Source organism: Chenopodium album, chromosome 9 (genome assembly GCF_948465745.1).
Source record: "Chenopodium album chromosome 9, dcCheAlbu1.1, whole genome shotgun sequence".
In the NCBI taxonomy this organism is placed as follows: Eukaryota; Viridiplantae; Streptophyta; class Magnoliopsida; order Caryophyllales; family Amaranthaceae; genus Chenopodium; species Chenopodium album.
In genome coordinates, this window is record NC_137842.1 from 60,520,895 (window position 1) to 60,539,653 (window position 18,759).

The window sequence follows — 18,759 nt, forward strand, 5'->3', positions numbered from 1 at the left end:
AAGCCAACAAGTCTCGACAACAACGTTTGCGACGCCCCTGTATTCTGCCTTTAATTTGCACTTGATCTAGATGATATATACTACGTTTACACAATTTTTACAAAATATATCCTTCTATATATAACAGAATATTTATCCAATATTCTATCAATAAGTACTATGTGTTAAGTGACCATTTTGTAAAACAAATCAATGTTACATGTACAATACTACCATTAATGACATAAAAAAGGTTTCACAAAGATAAAATTATGTGCACTAGAATGATTTACGTCTAACAGTTTTTTGGCGTGATAGCGAGGGCATGGTATTTGTGATTCTAATAACGCATGACACGCATATAAATATGTGCATTGTTAGTTAATATCTATAATCATAAATCACAAAGAATTTCTAAGTATGGAAAAGAATTTGAAAGTAAAGACCAAAGCCAACTTAGAGAAAACAAACTCTAAGCTAGATGAGTTAGAGCCTGTGAGTCCAGCATCAGAATACTTATTAAGTGAGGTTGCTACACTCTATATTCTTTCCATCTTCGAATTGGAGATCCCTATTGATACTTCATGCGTCTATGCTTTCTTCAATAGCGTTTTTCTCAATAGTCATCCCCGTTTTTCCTGTATTCCGGTAACAATCCTACTTTATCTCTCTCCCTTTGCCCCCATGTACCATAACCACTATCATTTTTTAATCTTATTTACTCGTAAAATTGCTTTTGTCTAACATTAAGTTGTCACCACTAAAGTTTAAGTTGTCACTCCTACTTCAGGAGAAATTGCTTTTGATTCAGATGGTCTTTTAACACTTTTGATTCGTTGTATGATTTTTATATTAAATAATGTCAACAATAGAGTTGTACTACGTCTAGATGTCTAGAGCTTAAGTCACATGTAAAGAAAATAATGGTACATTTATTCTAACAAATGTTCTTGATTACACAATTTATACTTGTGTGTGTATACAGATTAAAGGGAAAAAGGGGAGAAATATGTGGAAGAAAGTGGAAGTAAATGTCGAAGATCATATTATAAAAGGCCCAATTTTGCCCGAAGGTCTATCAACAGAAAGTTATAGTAAGCATTTAGATGATTACATGTCCAAAATAGCTACAACACCATTTCAACTAAACAAACCTTTGTGGGAAGTTCACACATTCAACTACCCTACAAAAAATGCAACTTCAACATTGTTTGTTAAGTTTCACCATGCTGTTGGTGATGGCACCTCTCTCATGGGAGTTGTCTTCACCTGCCTTCGAAGAGTTGATGATCCTAAGCTTCCTCTAACTTTCCCTTCCAAAACTAGGAAAAACAGTTCAAGAGAAAAACAAGGGGCTATTCACAATGTGATGAAAACATTAAGTGAAGTGCCTAGGTTTATATCCTCTATTTTTACTTCGTTGTATGATTATGGACAAACTCTTAAGGTGGTGTCATTTGAAGATGATTGTAGTCCGGTTAGGTCTGGAAATACCAACATGCTTCTTCCAAGCTCGGCTAGAGTTTGTTCAGTCACTCTACCTCTCAGTGATGTCAAGAGAATCAAATCACTTCTTAAAGTGGTAAGACAATTATGTTAAAACCTTTAATTTGCTTATGCATGTTTAATAATTTCTACATTTAAAAAAATTACGTGCATGTAATATGGATTAATACATATCCATTTACTACTAACATACTTTAAATAACATCTTTAATATATCTTGTATACGTGGCAAATGGGTCATTTGGGTCAGATACTAGTCTGGTTAAATTTGGGTCGGGTCAATTCGGGTTTCATGTATGACTTGGGTCAATTTTGGTCGAGTACGTTTGGGTCAGACTATTTTCGGGTCCAGTATGTTCAAGTCATTTTCGGGCCGGGTCAAAATCGAGTTGAGTCAAGTTTGAGTTGTTCCATTTGTAGATCTAGCTCAAACAGATAATTTTATATCTTTTTTGAAAACAATAAGCACTATTAATATGTTTTATGGGCTTGGCTACGATTGGAGATGAACAATATGAGTCGTTTTTGGCTCAAACATTTTTAGCTCAGTTATAAGGTAAATTTAATTCAAGACATTTTGAGAATCTGGTATGTTTGGGTCATATATTTCGGGTCAATTTTGAGTCAAGTTATTTCTAATATCGGGTCAAACTTTGGGTCGGGTCAGTTTATTGGGTGTCGGGTCAAGATCGAGCCAACTCTATTTTCGGGTTGGGTTGATTTTTGGTTTCGGGTCGATTTTTTAATTTAGATCGATTTAGGATCATTCGGGTCACTTCATCGAGTCTGGGTCAGGAGAACCATGTCTACTTGTGCACAACCACACAAGCAATACAATGGGTGTAATATATTTATACAAAAACAAGTCACCTCAAATCATAATTGTATGATTTAACGTTTGTATCCTTTTTCACAGACTGTCAACGATGTTATTCTTGGTATAATCTCTTTTGCTACTCGATTATATATCCAAGAAATAGACCAACGACAATCAAACAACAGCCGCATGACGGCATCAATAGCCCTCAATACAAGGAGTATCAAGGGATATGCAAATCCGGAAGAGATGCGCAAGGGAAAAACATGGGGGAATAAAATTTCAGTGATTGAATTACCACTACCAAAATATAAAGAGGAAGATCTTAGAAATCCACTCAATATTATCATGAAAGTCCATAAACTTATGATGAGAAAAAGGAAAAGTGTTGGCGCCATCTATCTCACTGCTTGGACCCTTGATGCTATAAAGCTTATCGGAGGCCTTAAGGTTTGTTGTTATATACGAAGTACAATATACTACATCCGTTAAATATTAATTACAAGTTTGGAACAGTTTATATCTTACAAGTAATAGTTCAAATTTACATCTAATATTTAGCGGAGGTAGTATATGCATCTACACTTTATATCCGATTACAAGTGAATGTTACACATTCTTTGTCCCGTTTTAGACCTTCATGATTTTGCTTCTTTTTTGTTCCAAATTGGTGAATAGATTGTTGCATACATCATGTATAAACCCGTTAATCAAGTCGGTCGGGTCAGGTATGAGTCGGGTCATTTCGGATCACGGGTCATTTTGGGTCGAGTCACAGGTTGAGAAATGTTCAACCCTGACCCAAAGTTTTGGGTTCGAGTCAACACAACAGGTTTAGAACATATATTATTTAAATTTTATTTTTCAAGTATACTTCGCTATTTTTTTAGTGATTACATACCAGAACTACATAATTCAAACCGTCATCATTTCTCCAAAACACATCAATTCCTAATTTAATAAAAAATGATAATAAAATTAAACATAAAAATTTTTAACATCCCAAAATTTAAGGAAGAGGCCAGACTATTATTATTATATATGTGGAGTATAATATCACTTGACATGATAGAAGTAGACAATCAATCGGTGGCATAACGGTGATGTAAGTTATGCGGATGCAATTAGTGTGGGTCAATAGTTGATGTATGATGTAATTCGTGTGAATTTGAGCAAGAATAATATGAGATAGATAAATGAAAAAGAGATTGGATGAATGTCCAATGGTAGACAAACGATCAAACTTAATCAATAAACTAATATTAATTTTTAAATAAATGTATTTATTATATAAAAAAAAAAAAAACAAAAAAACATAGAATCGAGTCAATGTGTCAGGTTCGAGTTGAGTTTGACACGCAAATTAATGGGTTAAACAGATTTGGGTTAAATCGGGTAACAGGTCAAAAAAAAAGTTGTTCAAGACCCACAATAACGGGTCAGGCGGATTTGCAGGTTGAGTCGAATTTGACAGGATACTAACTTCATCCTCAAATTATGTCCTCGGTCTTAGCTTAGAAATTGAGAATCATATTTTTTTTTTATTCGAATGAGCCACAACAACAACACAAATTGTAAATTATAAATGGGGGTTTAAAAATTTTACCATACAAGTATACAACATATTGTACACATGTCCTTAGTTAGCGCACATGTTAAAATAATATGAAAAAATAAATACAGTATTGAACATATGCAGCTTGATTTGACCCGAAATTTGCCTGTGTTGGGCTAGATTATTTGGCCTGAATCTTGGGCTTTGGCCGGTCCAACATGATTATTGTACACATGTTCTTAGTTAACGTACTAATTGTTTTGGGCTTTTTACTTTTTAGTACGTTATAATTGTGGCCCAAATGGCCTGATATTTTTGGCCCAAAATAGCAAATTTTGGACATAATTTTTTGGTCCTGTTTGGACCATCTTGGCCCGAAGCTTTAGCCCAACACCTTTTTTTTTTTTTTTTTTTTTTGGCCAAGGTCCGGCCTAGCCCATGCATGATCAAGTCTAAATCTATCTGAATTTTTTATTTTTTTTTTAGGAAAACCTCAATTTTTTTCTTGTAATATGTCCCATTTTGGCTTTCACATGTGTTAGTAAATGTGAAAACTTAATCACTAATAATTTTTATTGTCAATAATAAGTACTCCCTCTATCCCTTAATTAAATTTCTATTTCTAGCATTTATTCCTTACATAATAGAGAGAATTAGGAATCTAATTAAGGGACTAAGGAGTAATATATCTTAGGTCCGCAATATAAAAATATATACTACTATGTAATATGCATAGTACTGTAATCTTTGCCAAGCATTTGTTAGTTTAATTGAGTTTACCATTGACTTTTTTCAACAATCTACCGTTGACTTTAAATATGTATTGTTCACACTTATGTGTATACTTTATACACACGTATTTTCTGTTTTATTATTAATTTATTTTATAACGGTAAGAAGAAGGGGCTTATTATTTGAGGGGATATAAGACAAATCCCCCAAATGAGTCCCATGACTCTAAGAGGTTCAATCCCTATACCTCAGGAATACAAGGTAGGAATGATGTCACTACTCTATCACCTCAACCTCGATTTTCATTATTAAGATGGCGTTGTGAACTTGTGAATATGTGATTATATAACTAATGTATTTTGTATAAAGAATTTATACTTTATTGTTTCCAAATAGAACTATATCAATATATAAAAATTATAAATGCAAGGTCACTCTTGTAGGCAGCAGCTCGGGCCTTTGAAAAAAGCTGGAAAAATTCAACCTTTGCAATCACGAATTTGATTGGTCCAACTCAACATGCCAGTATTGCTGATCATCCCATCAAAGGCTTTTACTTCGTACCAACTAGATTGAACTTGGTTAGTTTCAACTTTATTCTCTTCTTCAATTTCATAATGTTCAAATAAAATACTCAACATAAATCTTAGTTTAAATTATAACCCCATTCATCCCTATGAATGGTACATATGTTCAACACATTTATTACGAAACTGTCTCTCGCTCACACAACTTAATTTATTTAAGTCCTTTAATCTACTATCGATATACTAGTCAATAAGCTTAATCTATAAGAGGCTTTTATATATTGTCGATTGGTTTAGTATGTGGTATGTGGTCACATTCTAATACATACAATTAGTAAGACGTTAATTTTTGTAACGTCTATCAATGATCAACAAAAGATTTACAAATGTCGTCAATGTTGGTATTGCAGAGTTTAACGGTTTCCGTGATGAGTTACATGGATAATCTAAGAATTGGTTTAGTAGTTGAGAACGGCTTCATCGATCACCAAAGATTAATCAATTGCATGGAAAATGCCTATCAATTATTTCTCCAAGCTGCCACTTCTTCTACAAAATCTACTGCACAGTAAAATAAGAAGATTTGGTGTACGGACAGGCCACGTGATTATTGGATCAAGGCTCAAGCTCTACCAACATGGGTGGACCGGTATCCGCCAAATTGTAGAAATAAGCCCGTCTAGCTCAGTTGGTAGAGCGCAAGGCTCTTAACCTTGTGGTCGTGGGTTCGAGCCCCACGGTGGGCGTTAATTATTTGTTGTACATTTTTTTTTCTTCTTGTCATATGTAAATAACAAGTACTATTATTGCCAGTTGTTTACCTTTACTATATTACGGAGTATCAAGTTTCCAATAATATTGCACTCGACAAATGTACTTGTAACAATCCATTATATGGTCTAAATTTTAGGAATTAGATGAGAGTGATGGATAGCTCAAGTGGTTAGAGCTTTCCTCCCGATTTCTAGAGATCTTGGGATCGATTCTCACCCCCGCCCTTGTGGCTCTCTAAACACCAAAAAAAAATAAATTAGGAATTAGATAATTGGTTTTCTGGTAATTCAGAAACTGGAATTGAATCAATTAAACCGGTTCCTAAAATTTTGAAACTGTCTTGTAGGGGTGTTCATAAATCAGTCTGGACCTATAAAATGGAACGGGCAGGATTTGACCAAATTAATCGGTTTGGTCTTCAGGTCTAGAAATTTATTTTTTTCGGTCCGGTCGGTCTGGACCTATAAAATGGACCGGGCAGGATTTGACCAAATTAATCGGTTTGGTCTTCGGGTCTAGAAATTTATTTTTTTCGGTCTGGTCCAAAACCCTATAAAAACCGGTCTTGGGCCAGATTGATTTTTTTGCTTAAAGAATGCAGAAAACTTTAAATAATGGTTAAGATTATCCTTAATAAGCTTAGAAAGTTTTTTTGTTATTAAACATACAAAAAAAAAAGGGAAAAATGGAAAAGAAAAATCCAACCTATGCACTTTTTTCTCCTAAAAATCCAACCTTAACTTTATTCCACAAAAATCCAACCTTTATACCCCATTTTCTCCAACATATCCATTTGACCTAAAACCTGTTAAACCGGTTAAAATGGATTTTTTTTTTAATTATTATCATTCACTCTCCTCCTACCTCCCCATCCCCCTTCCATGCCCACCATAACCACCGGTCCACCACCCCAAAAACACCTTGCCACCTAAAAATGCCCCTCACCCCTTTCTGCAACCCTCCTGCCCCCCTAACACTCCTTGCTGCCCTAAAACCCCAGCCTACACCTTGAAACCCCAACATACACCTCTGTCGTATCTCCCTCGCAACCAGAACGCCGCTTCTCAACCCCGAAAACCGCATTTCCCTCACTCGACCCTTGCTGCCTCGCACTCCCTCACTCAACCATCTCCCTCGCATTCCCTTACTCAACCCCGACAATCACACTATCTCCCTCGCATATCCCTCACTCAACCCCGACAACTACACCATCTCACTCGCTCAACCTCGACAACCGCACTATCTCCCTCGCCAAACAGAGCAGCCAGCAAAAATTAAAGCTCCAATTTAGCCAATTCAAATAAATCGGGGAGGACTGTTGAGGTTTGGGGGTCGGGTTGGGTTGCCGGGGAAGGAGAGGTGGGGAGGGGAAGGGGAAGAGGTGGGATGTTCCGATCAGGACGGCGGCGTAAGGGTGGTCATTTGGCCGTCAAAGGGGGGTTAGGCCGTTAGGGGCTTTGATTTTTTTTTTCTTTTAATTTTTTTATTTAATTATTTAAAATAATAATAGACCTATAAAAAGCTGACACGTGGCATATAACTTATAAAAACCGGTCACCAACAGGTAATGGATCTTTAGATGAAGATGGGGTATAAAGGTTGGATTTTTGTAGAATAAACTTAAGGTTGGATTTTTAGGAGAAAAAAGTGCAAAGGTTGGATTTTTAATTTCCATTTTTCCAAAAAAAAGTTAAAACATAGTTTTTCCTTTATTTTTTTTCGACTTTTCCATAAATTTATTAAAAATTTAGATTATTTTTTTAAAGAAAAAAACTCTTAAATCAGATCGGTCCAAAACGGTCTGATCCGAGGTTTGGACCAATTCTTTCAGTCCGATTCTTAAAATTCTAATTTTAAGTCTTCAGTTCTTAAAATTCTTCGGTTCTTCCTAATACGGAGTATTTTGTAATTCATCATCCTTATCTATATCACTATATGGGCATCAACCTCTCACATGATGGACCACACGGCCTTCTCCCTAAATAAAAGTAACTCTCTTGCCATCTTGTATGGACCACGATCCTTCCTACCCAAAAGTTTGGGGATGGAAAAGAATGCTTTAACAAAAAGAGAGGATTAAGCAAGAATTAGCATAGTTTGCTAATTTATAACGAGTTTTAAAATTTTAAAGCATGTTCTTGGTTTATATGCCAAAGGGACAATTGATAGAGGCATATTAACAATAATCGATCAAAAATGTTAAATTCAGGATAAATTAATAATTATTGCTACAATAAAATTATAGATATTACAGGATCGAAATCTACACTCTTCAATGTTTATTTGTTTTTAATGTAACATTAACAATCTATGTTAAAAAAAAAAAAAAAAAAAAAAAAAAAAAAAAAAAACCTAGTCAACAAAGTATATCTCTTTTATTATATGATTTATTTTTTTTTTTTTATTTTTTTTTTTTTTTTGAAAAGTAAAATACACGAAAGAGATTAGGTACGTCATTCCTTATACCAATTCCTTATACCAACAGAAACTACTATGGAAGATTCAATTGATTATTCTCTACAACTTATGATTCTAGCCAAGCAAACAAACCCACTTAAATATTAGCAAAAATTGTAAATAATAATCCCAACTTTGCTCCATTTTCTTTTAATAATCCCAAATTTGGATTATTCTGGAATAATCCCAACTTTGGGGGGTGTTTTCTTTCTTCAATCCCTATCACCAGCCAAAACCCACGCCCAACCAACCAGCCACCAAAATCTAGACGTCGGCCGACTGCTCCCACCCCTCCCTTCCCTTACGACGTCGTAATTTCCCTCCCCCTAAGCCGGTTTCCCCTATTCCTTAGCGCTGGTGATGCGCTTCCTTGATTTCCGACTCTCCCCTATTCCTTAGCGCTGGTGATGCGCTTCCTTGATTTCCGACTCTCCCCCACCATTTAAAACCCCAAAGTTGATAATCTTCTCGCTAGAGATGTCGAAGACCGAAGCGTTGAAGCAAACGTTTCGCCGGTCTATTGGTTGAGAATCGAGGGTGTTGTGGTTGCTAGGGTTTTTGAGATTGAGGGTGAGGATCTTAATTGAGATTCAAGAAGTCTGTCTTGCAGTTGTTGGGGCGGCATCGAAGACGGGTAATTGATGTTGAAGACGAAGCTTAAAGACGCCAGATATGAAGTTTTAGGGGTGGGGGAAATCGACAACTCGAGGGTTGGAGGAGGAGCGGCGAAACGGTGAAGGAGGGGCGGCGAACGGCGATGGAGCGGCGACGAGCTGTATAGTGGGGGTCGAAGTTAGGGTGAGCCGGTGGAGGAAGGGATGGGGGCTGTGTTTCTTGTTTTTTTTTTAATTTTAAAAGATTTTTTTGGACCAAGCAGGACTTGACACGTGTCAAGTAACCTGATATAATAGGTCATTGACTTTCGTTGACCGGTTTGGGATTGAAGAAAGAAAACACCCCCTAAAGTTGGGATTATTAAAAGAAAATGGAGCAAAGTTGGGATTATTATTTACAATTTTTCCTAAATATAATCCATTAATTAAATAGAAAACAATTCTTAGATTGTTAATTTTGCCTTGAAATCAATGAAGATCAAATAGTTATGAGTTGACTTCAAATGCACATCCTTGTAAATCTATAAATAATTTTAAGGTGTAACAAATTAGTGGTGAAAGTTTGTCTCAATAGCTTTCCTATAATACATCATGTATGCTCACTCATAATTATTAATAAAATAAAAAAAAAATTAGAGAGAAAGTTATGGACATTATACGAAGAATTGTTGAACTTGAAAGTTCATGAATATACTTGTTTATCTTCCCATTCGCTATATATGTGGTCAAACTTTGACCGTATTGTGTTAATCATACTAACAATTTTTCATAAATGTTACTTATGCGAATTGAGAGGTAGAAATGATCTAACTTGTACATGGGAGACTGTATAAAACACAAATGAGAAGATGAAAAAAGGACGAAGATAAATTCATTTGTAAATTTTTCCTTGAATTTTCATGGAAGGTATAATTTATGATTTTGAGAATAAGGATGCAAGATGGTTTTACATTTTTAGTCCCTATTCTACTTACCTTATTTTCTCACTTATAACTTTGTGAAAAGTAATTAGTTCAAATAAGATAAGTGTTGATTAGGTGTGTGTGTACGATGCATGTGGGTGTTTTTCAAAAGTGTTCCATCTTATTCTCACTTACAGGTTTTTGGCTGTTTATGCGGCTACCCTCTTATCCCATCTACTACCATTAACAAGCTACAAACTCGATAATCCACTCCTTATATATAGTTGTGTGATTTTGGGGTATCCCACAAACCACTGTGGCTACAAGTGTTTTGATTTGTTGTCTAATAAAAACATTACATGTTGCGCTTTGTTTTATTTGATGAGATCATGAGTCTGTTTTCTCTTTTACTAAGTTGTATGTCCCAACATCTAATGCTAATTATGATTTTCTTAATGATGGAGTTCATCCATATATCCTCCACCGTAACAAGCCCAAACACATTGTCCTCCTACATCTCTCTAGCTTGCCCAGCTATCCTGTAACTAAGGCAGAATTGGCACAGCCAAAGCAAGCTCCTACCCCTACGACAGGGCTAAAATCAACTCAACCTGCTACCATATCATAAGCATTGGACTTTCTCCTCCCTTAATCCCAACGCCAATTCAATCTCTCGCACCTCCTCTCCAACGCAGCAGACCCAAAATCGGTCTAGCCCACTTGCTCCTCCTCCCCACTTCTATTCCACTCCACCAGCGCAGTCTAGTGACACGGAGTCAAAATGGGATTTTCCAACACAATCCCAAATACACTCAACATTATGCACACTACAGTGCCGAGGTCTCCTTTACCTCGTAATGTGGTTGAGGCTCTTTGTGACCCTAATTGGACAATAATCATGGATAATAAATATGATTCTCTTATTAAAAATAAAACGTGGATGGGTGCCTTGTCCAGCTGATGTTAACGTGATTCGGTTTATGTAAATTTTAACTCATAAAGTCAAATCTAATGGTGTTTTTGAGAGGCATAAAGCCTGACTTGTAGGTAATTTAATGGAAAAACTCAGCAGGTTGGCATTAATTGTGGGAAGACTTTTAGTCCGGTTGTTAAACCGGCTTCCATCCGCATTGTTTGGAGTCTTTCTCTCTCAAAGGCATGGTCAATTCATCAGTTGAACGTCAAAAATGTCTTTCTACATGGTGAGCTTAAGGATACAGTGTCTATGCATCAACCCTTGGGTTACAGTCGAGATCGTACTTATCCTAACTATGTTTGTCATTTGCGTAAGTCTTTGTATGGGCTTAAGCAGGCACCTCATGCTTGATATAAGCATTTTGCAAATTTTGTCTTATCTATTGGGTTTACCAACAGTACATGTAACACCACTTTGTTCATTTTCAGATAAGGGTCCAACATGGCTTACATTTTGTTATGTGTTGATTATATTATTCTCATAGCTTCCTCAGATGCTCTCCAGCATTATATCATGGATCTTTTTAGTTCAGAGTTTTCTATGAAAAGATCAGGGTCCTTGTTGGGCCCGTATCACCATACGACTCATTACATCTAGGGCATCAATCCAAGACCAATAAGTCAGCAAAATATACAAAACGGCTTGATTGAAGTAAACAAGGAAAGCAGCATCATACATATCAATCAAGGAGATACTTGCCAAAGATACACCTACAGAACAGGGAAGAAGATCTTCTTCATTTTGAATATATTCCGAAGATATTTGTAAACCCTAGAGATCCCTAGGTATAAATAAGTGTAATTAGACGTTTTCAGCATTCATGTACACACACATACTCTAAATATAATAGAATTACTCTACTTTTATCTACGGAACCGCATCCCTACTGAAGAAGGAAGCTTGTCCTTGCTCAGTATTGTATTTATGAACTTATTCTCTTTACATAGTTGAATTCTTGTTGCTTACTTATTGCTTATTTATTGTTCATCTATTGCTTTGTCAATCGTTTATAGTAGATTTATATGCCTTTAGTAGTATGATTGTTATTACCCCTCAAACCTAGCAGATTCTCATATGACCTTGTTGAGATTAGCCTAAACAATTTGGCGCCCACCGTGGGGCTGATAATCAATTAACCTACCAATTCGCCAAAAACCAAAACAAACACCATGTCTGGGCACCAAGTACCCTTTACCATAGCCGAAATCAATGAGGGAATGAATGCATTCCGTCAAACCTTAGACCAGCAAAAAAGCCAGATTGAAACACTGTTGGCCCAAAAGGTTCAAACCGAAGCCAAACTCACCAATCTCACCAAACAAAATGAAGCTCTCTATAGCCAAATACAATCAGTTGCTTCTAAAACCGTTAACACCAGAAAGAACACTGAAAGTATAGCCATGCAGCTTGATATGTCAGGTACTTTTCATACCCCTAACGGGGAAAAAGGATCTAACACTAGGGAAACAGCCCTGGATCTAGACTCTTTGGATGCAGGAATTCGTAAGCAAAATAGCCAGGAAGGATCCGAGGAATTGAAGGAAAGATAGAGAAGGTAGTCAAAGAGTACCTCAAAGCAATCGAAGCCAAGATCGCCAAGATTCTTGGAATGCCAAAGCCCATGGAGGAAGAGGCATCAGATGGCTATATAGAGTCTCCTTTCTCAGAAGAGATCGCCATGGTAGAAGTGCCAAAGAGGTTCAGCACACCCAACATGGCTATGTGTGATGGAACAACAGACCCTGATAAGCACGTGTCCCTCTACAAACAGAAGATGATGAGAAGCTCAATCCCTAAAGACATCAGAGAGGCTATCATGTGCAAAGGCTTTGGAGCCACATTATCAGATCCAGCTTTAACTTGGTTCATTAATTTAGATAACGGGACAATTCGATCTTTTGCAGGAATGGTAAACCTATTCAAGATCCAGTTCGCCAGCAGCAGGAAAATAGAGAAGCAGTCATCAGATCTATACCGTGTTGTGCAGAGACACGGTGAATCCTTGAGGGATTATCTCAACAGGTTCAACAGGGAAAAGATTGGGATACACAAGTGTGATGCTCCTACAACAATTGAAGCATTCAAAAGAGGGTTGCTAGACCATAGCGAGCTCTACAAAGAATTGACCAAGTATCCCTGTACGACCTTTGAAGACGTGCAAGCTAAAGCAATGGCTCAAGTTAGATTTGAAGAAGATGCATATGCAAGAAAGACTCCAGAGCTCAGAAAGGACGAAGATCGTCCGGCAAGAAGGAACAACAACTTTCCCAGAAGAGATCATCGATTCAAGCCGTATCAGTGTTCACGCTTTGATGAGGGATCAGTCAATGCTGTTGAAGGAGAATTTTTTGATTGGAGGGAAGACCCTGAACTTCCACCCAAGTTACATGAGTATTGCTTCAATGTCAATCCTGCAGGAGTAATAAGGACCTTAAACAAGATGGGAGATACTGTACAATGGCCCAGAAGGAGTGACAGGCCTGGAGAGAAGAAAGATCCGTCCAGATGGTGCGATTTCCATTCAGATATCGGTCACACTACTGATGAATGTGTCGCGCTCAGGAAGGAAGTTGCATACTTGCTGAAGAAAGGCTACCTCAAAGAGCTCCTATCAGATAGATCTAAAGCTCCAGGGAAGGAAAAAGAGTCTAAGCAAGGAGGTCCTCCTCCTCCACCTCCAATTTTCAAAACCATCTGTTTCATATCAGGAGGGTCAGAAGTATGCGGTTTGACATATTCAGCAGCAAAGCGACATGCAAAAGAGAGTAACAAAGATCAACCAGACAAGAGGGAGAAATCCAAGATAGACATCCCCATCATGTTTGAAGAGAGCGATGCAGTAGAGGGCCATCATGACGGTCTAGTGATCTCACTCCCAGTTGGAAACTGCATGATCAAGCGAATCCTAGTTGACAATGGAAGCTCTGCAAATATCATCATGCTGGACACCCTGAAACATATGAACATAGATGAGAAGAACATCGTCAACAAGTCAACAATGCTAGTAGGATTCAGTGGGGAAACCAAAAAGACAAGTGGAGAGATTACATTGGCAACGTACGCAAAAGGGATCAATCTACAGGTCAAGTTCCTGGTAATCGATACTCTGTCCTCATACAATATGATTCTGGGCAGACCCTGGATACATGAGATGAAAGCCATCCCTTCTACATACCATCAAGTCATTAAGTTTCCTACTAGATGGGGAATTCAAGAAATCAGAGGGGATCCTAGGGAAGCTAAAGAATGTTACAAGATAGCACTGAAAGCAACATCTGCAGAAAAGAGTTCAGCATAGCAATCAGAGGGTCAGCTGGGCCAAGAGAAATTGAGCATATCAGAAGAACAGGAAGCTACAAAAGTCCAGCTGAACCCCATACACCCAGATCAAAAAGTCATAATAGGATCAGAACTGAAGGCAGAACTCAGACAGCAAATCTATGACTTCCTAAACAAAGAAAAAGATGTGTTCTCTTGGACCCATGAAGACATGAAAGGCATCTCCCCAAACGTAATCACTCACAAGTTGAATGTGGATCCAATGCATACACCAGTAAAACAGAAGAGAAGGAAATTTGCGCCAGAAAGGAACAAGATTATCAATGAGGAAATTCAGAACCTACTGAAGACTGAGAAGATCAGAGAGGTAAAGTACCCAGAATGGCTCGCCAATGTAGTGGTAGTCAGGAAGAAGAACGGAAAATGGCGAATTTGCATAGACTTTACAGACATCAACAAGGCCTGCCCAAAAGACCCGTTCCCTTTACCTCATATTGATGTCATGGTAGACGCCACAGCAGGGCACGAGCTGCTATCCTTCATGGACGCCTACAGCGGCTACAATCAGATCCTCATGCACAAGGACGACCAAGAGAAAACCGCCTTCATTACCAGTCAAGGAATATACTGCTACAAGGTAATGCCTTTTGGATTGAAGAACGCAGAAGCAACATACCAGAGGTTGGTGAACAAGATGTTTGAAGAACAGATTAGAAACACAATGGAAGTTTACATAGACGACATGGTAGTTAAATCCAAGAAGGCAGAAGATCACGTCAAAGACCTTAGAGAAGCATTTGTCATCTTAAAACAGTACGGCATGAAGCTAAACCCCACAAAGTGCACATTCGGAGTACAATCAGGAAAGTTCCTAGGATACATGGTCACACAAAGAGGAATAGAAGCCAGCCCAGAACAGGTCAAAGCCATCCTAGACCCGGAGCGACAAAAGTCCAAGAAGGATGTACAAAGCTTAACAGGAAAAATTGCGACATTGAACAGGTTCATCTCAAAGTCTTCAGAAAAGAACAGAGCCTTTTACGAAGTACTGAAGAAGAATAAGGAATTCAAGTGGGAACAAGAGCACGACGAAGCATTTCAGAAGCTGAAAGAATGCTTAGCCAACCCGTTGATTCTCTCCAAGCCCAAAGAAGGAGAACCACTCCAGTTATACCTCGCAGTGTCTGAAGGGACGATCGGCGCAGTTCTCACAAGAGAAGAAGACAAGGAGCAGTTCCCAATCTATTACGTAAGCAAAACCCTACTCAGCGCAGAAACGAGGTATGCATCATTAGAGAAAATCATTCTAGCCTTATTCACTGCTTCAGTAAAGTTACGTCCATACTTTGAAAGCCATTCCATACGAGTACGTACCAACTATGCCATCAGAGCTATCATGAGAAAGCCGGAGATGTCAGGAAGGATGGAGAAATGGGTCTTACACTTGAGCAGATACGATATACAGTACGAGCCCAGGACAGCAGTCAAATCACAAGCCTTGGCAGACTTCGTGGCAGACTTCAGCCCTACCCTTGAAGAAGAAGCACAGAAGGAAGTGCTGGCGCTACAAGAACCAAAAGCTGCACAGAAATGGATACTTCATACAGATGGCGCAGCAAACATACGCGGAGTAGGCTTAGGAGTAGTACTGACATCACCCCAAGGAGACAAGATAACACAGGCAATAAGGTGCGACTTCAAGGCTACCAATAATGAAGCCGAATATGAAGCACTAATCACAGGATTAACCATTGCAAAGGACATGAAGATACAACACCTGGAAGTAATTTCTGACTCTTTACTCATGGTAAACCAAATCAACGGGGAATATGCAGCAAAGGACACCAGGATGATAGCCTACCTAGAAGTCACAAAGAAACTCATTAAAGAGTTCAAGGAATTCAAGATAGAACAAGTACCCAGAAACTTAAACACCGAAGCAGACGCCCTGGCAAACCTGGGATCAAACATCAACCTAGAGGAATTTGGAGCTATCCCCCTAGTGCACGTACTCTCACCAACCATAGAGAAAGAATCAACCATGAGTGTCTACGAAGTTCAAACGAGCCTTACAGAAGAAGAAGACAACAACTGGACAACACCATTGAAGGAATACCTCTTGGGCAACACGAAACCAACAGGGAAAGTAACAGCTCAAGCATTCGCTCAGAAAGCATCCAAGTATTGTCTGATCAGCAATGTACTCTTCAAGAAGTCTGCAGCAGGACCTTTCTTACGATGCCTAGAAGGAAAAGAAGCTCAACAGGTCTTACAATCCTTACACAGCGGAGAATGTGGAAATCATTCCGGAGGAAGGAACCTAGCCAACAGAGCACTCAGAATGGGATACTACTGGCCCAGCATGAGGAAGGATGCAGCAGGGTTCGCCAAGAAATGCCTAGCATGCCAAAAGCACGCACCCTTAATGCACAGGCCATCAGAAGAGCTACATCCAACATTGACACCTTGGCCATTCATGAAATGGGGAATGGATATAGTAAAGCTACCTCCATCATCAGGACAGAGAGTATACTTTTTAGCAATGACAGACTACTTTTCGAAATGGATCGAAGCAGAAGCATACAAGGAAATCAAGGATAAGCATGTCATCTCGTTTATAAAGAGAAACATCCTAAGTAGATTCGGGGTACCAGCAGAGATCATTACAGACAATGGATCCCAATTCATCAGCAATAAGACCACCAAGTTCTGTAAGGAATGGAACATCTCCCTCATCACATCCACACCCAGGTACCCACAAGCAAATGGACAGGCAGAATCAAGCAACAAAGTCCTTATAGGTAACATGAAGAAAAGACTAGAAGGATCCAAAGGGAAATGGGCAGACGAACTACCCAACATACTGTGGGCAGATAGAACAACTCCAAAAGGCGCCACAGGCCACACTCCATTCTCATTGGTATACGGATGTGAAGCAGTGATCCCAACAGGGGTAGAAGTCCCCACAGCAAGGTATGGGTTAATGACAGAAGAAAGGAACCAAGCAGAATTAATCCACAACCTAGATACAGTAGAAGAACTTAGAAAAGACGCACAAATGAGGATGGCAGCATACCAACAAGAAGTAGCAAGGTCTTTCAACAAGAATGTCAGAACAAGAGTCTTCAAACTAGGAGATTGGGTTCTTAGGAAGGTATACGAAAACACCAGGGAAGTAAATGCAGGAAAGCTAGCACCCAACTGGGAAGGACCCTATGAGATCACTAAGGTAGTAGGTAATGGAGCGTACAGACTCAGAAATGCAGAAGGAAAGGAAGTACAGCGGAGCTGGAACGCAGCACACCTAAAGCTATATCATTTCTGAGGAAACAAAGGTACGTAGTTATCATTTCAATTTTGTCTTTTTACTTACAAAAACAAAAAAAAAAAAAAACAGAAAAGCGAGCAAAAAATACAAAAAAAGAAGAAAAACACAAAAACACAAAAATCTCCAACAGCCAAAATCAGCACGAAAGGTACTCCTCTCTCCTTACTCTTTGTCAATTTGATTTATGATCATCACGAGTACTGACTTTGGCATCGGAGGGCCGTTGGGGAAACCCACGGCCACCCCTCACCTTATTCTGTTTTGCAAGGAACATTACCTACACTGCCAGGCAAGAATGAAGCAAGTCACCGCAGAACAATGATCAATCATTCTTGCATAGAACAGACTAACTACCCTTACAGGGTAAGCAAACACATGTAAGCAACAATACAACTGTAGCACAATGACAACACACAACACGAAAACACAAGCAACATAGCAGAAAGACAGAAATACTTAGCTGCATAGCAACAAAATAAACAAATTATCCAGCTACAGAAATGTAGCACAAAAGACAAAACAAATTATCCAACTGTACCAAGGCAGTAAAAACAAACATCCTTCAGATTTAACTTAAAGGTGACACAGCACCATTGAAACTAATTCTCATCCATGTTGTCAGCAGGGACCACTTCCTCAGCAACAGGCTTCGTACTCTCTGGGACATCCTTAACCTCGGTGTTGTGAGGAGAATTCACTTCCTCATCAGCATAGCTCAGCAACAATGTGCCAGGAGCAGCAGTATCTGCAGGAAATGCAACCTCAAAAGCAGCCTTGTCAGCCTCATAATCCCAGGCCTCATGTTTTCCTTGCTGAAATTCCTCCATCATTTCAAGACGAGCTTTCCCAAAGTAATACGTTGCAGCATCAACAGCCTCGTTCCCAGCCTCCTTCAAGGTCCTCTTCAGCCCATCACGTTCAGCAATGCAATCCCTGTGCCTAGCACGCTCAGTCTTCAAAGCCTCAGTAGCAGCCTTGTACTTATCAGAAAGAGCATCACGCTCCTTCTTCATAGCCTCATACGCTCGAGTAAACTCAGACACTTTGCCCAATACGCCCAAGCAAGACTGAAGGCTCTGCAGAACACGGAATCAAGTAAGGAATGCACAATCCGTTTCTAGTCATGTTTATTAAATTTCTTTTTTTCGGAGTATACCATACCCGGAAAGAATGCACAACATCCTCTTGAGAAAGATCGGCAAAGGTCTGCGAGGATTGGCGATCCTTGAAGGACGGAAACAGCAAGGTGTCCACATGCGGAGCCAAGGAATCAAAAGAGAAATCAGCAGCATCAACATCAATAGGCGCCCCCA

General features: G+C 38.7%; 2 protein-coding genes and 1 non-coding gene across 3 annotated transcripts; all 3 read left to right on the forward strand.

Annotated features, from left to right (window-relative positions):
• Window positions 1–331: 331 nt before the first annotated feature.
• On the forward strand, window positions 332–5,928 carry LOC145558640 (wax ester synthase/diacylglycerol acyltransferase 6-like). The gene is made up of 5 exons (XM_081619949.1): window positions 332–627; window positions 965–1,561; window positions 2,402–2,752; window positions 5,033–5,170; window positions 5,527–5,928. The coding sequence occupies exons 1-5, from the start codon at window positions 400–402 to the stop codon at window positions 5,686–5,688; spliced, it is 1,476 nt and encodes a 491-aa protein (XP_081476075.1). The 5' UTR covers window positions 332–399; the 3' UTR covers window positions 5,689–5,928.
• TRNAK-CUU (transfer RNA lysine (anticodon CUU)) lies at window positions 5,790–5,862 on the forward strand. The gene has a single exon. It is a non-coding gene; the product is annotated as a tRNA-Lys (tRNA).
• Window positions 5,929–12,745: 6,817 nt separating the features above from the next.
• On the forward strand, window positions 12,746–14,137 carry LOC145557848 (uncharacterized). The gene has a single exon (XM_081619030.1). It carries the CDS (start codon window positions 12,746–12,748, stop codon window positions 14,135–14,137), a length of 1,392 nt encoding a protein of 463 aa, XP_081475156.1.
• Window positions 14,138–18,759: the final 4,622 nt, after the last annotated feature.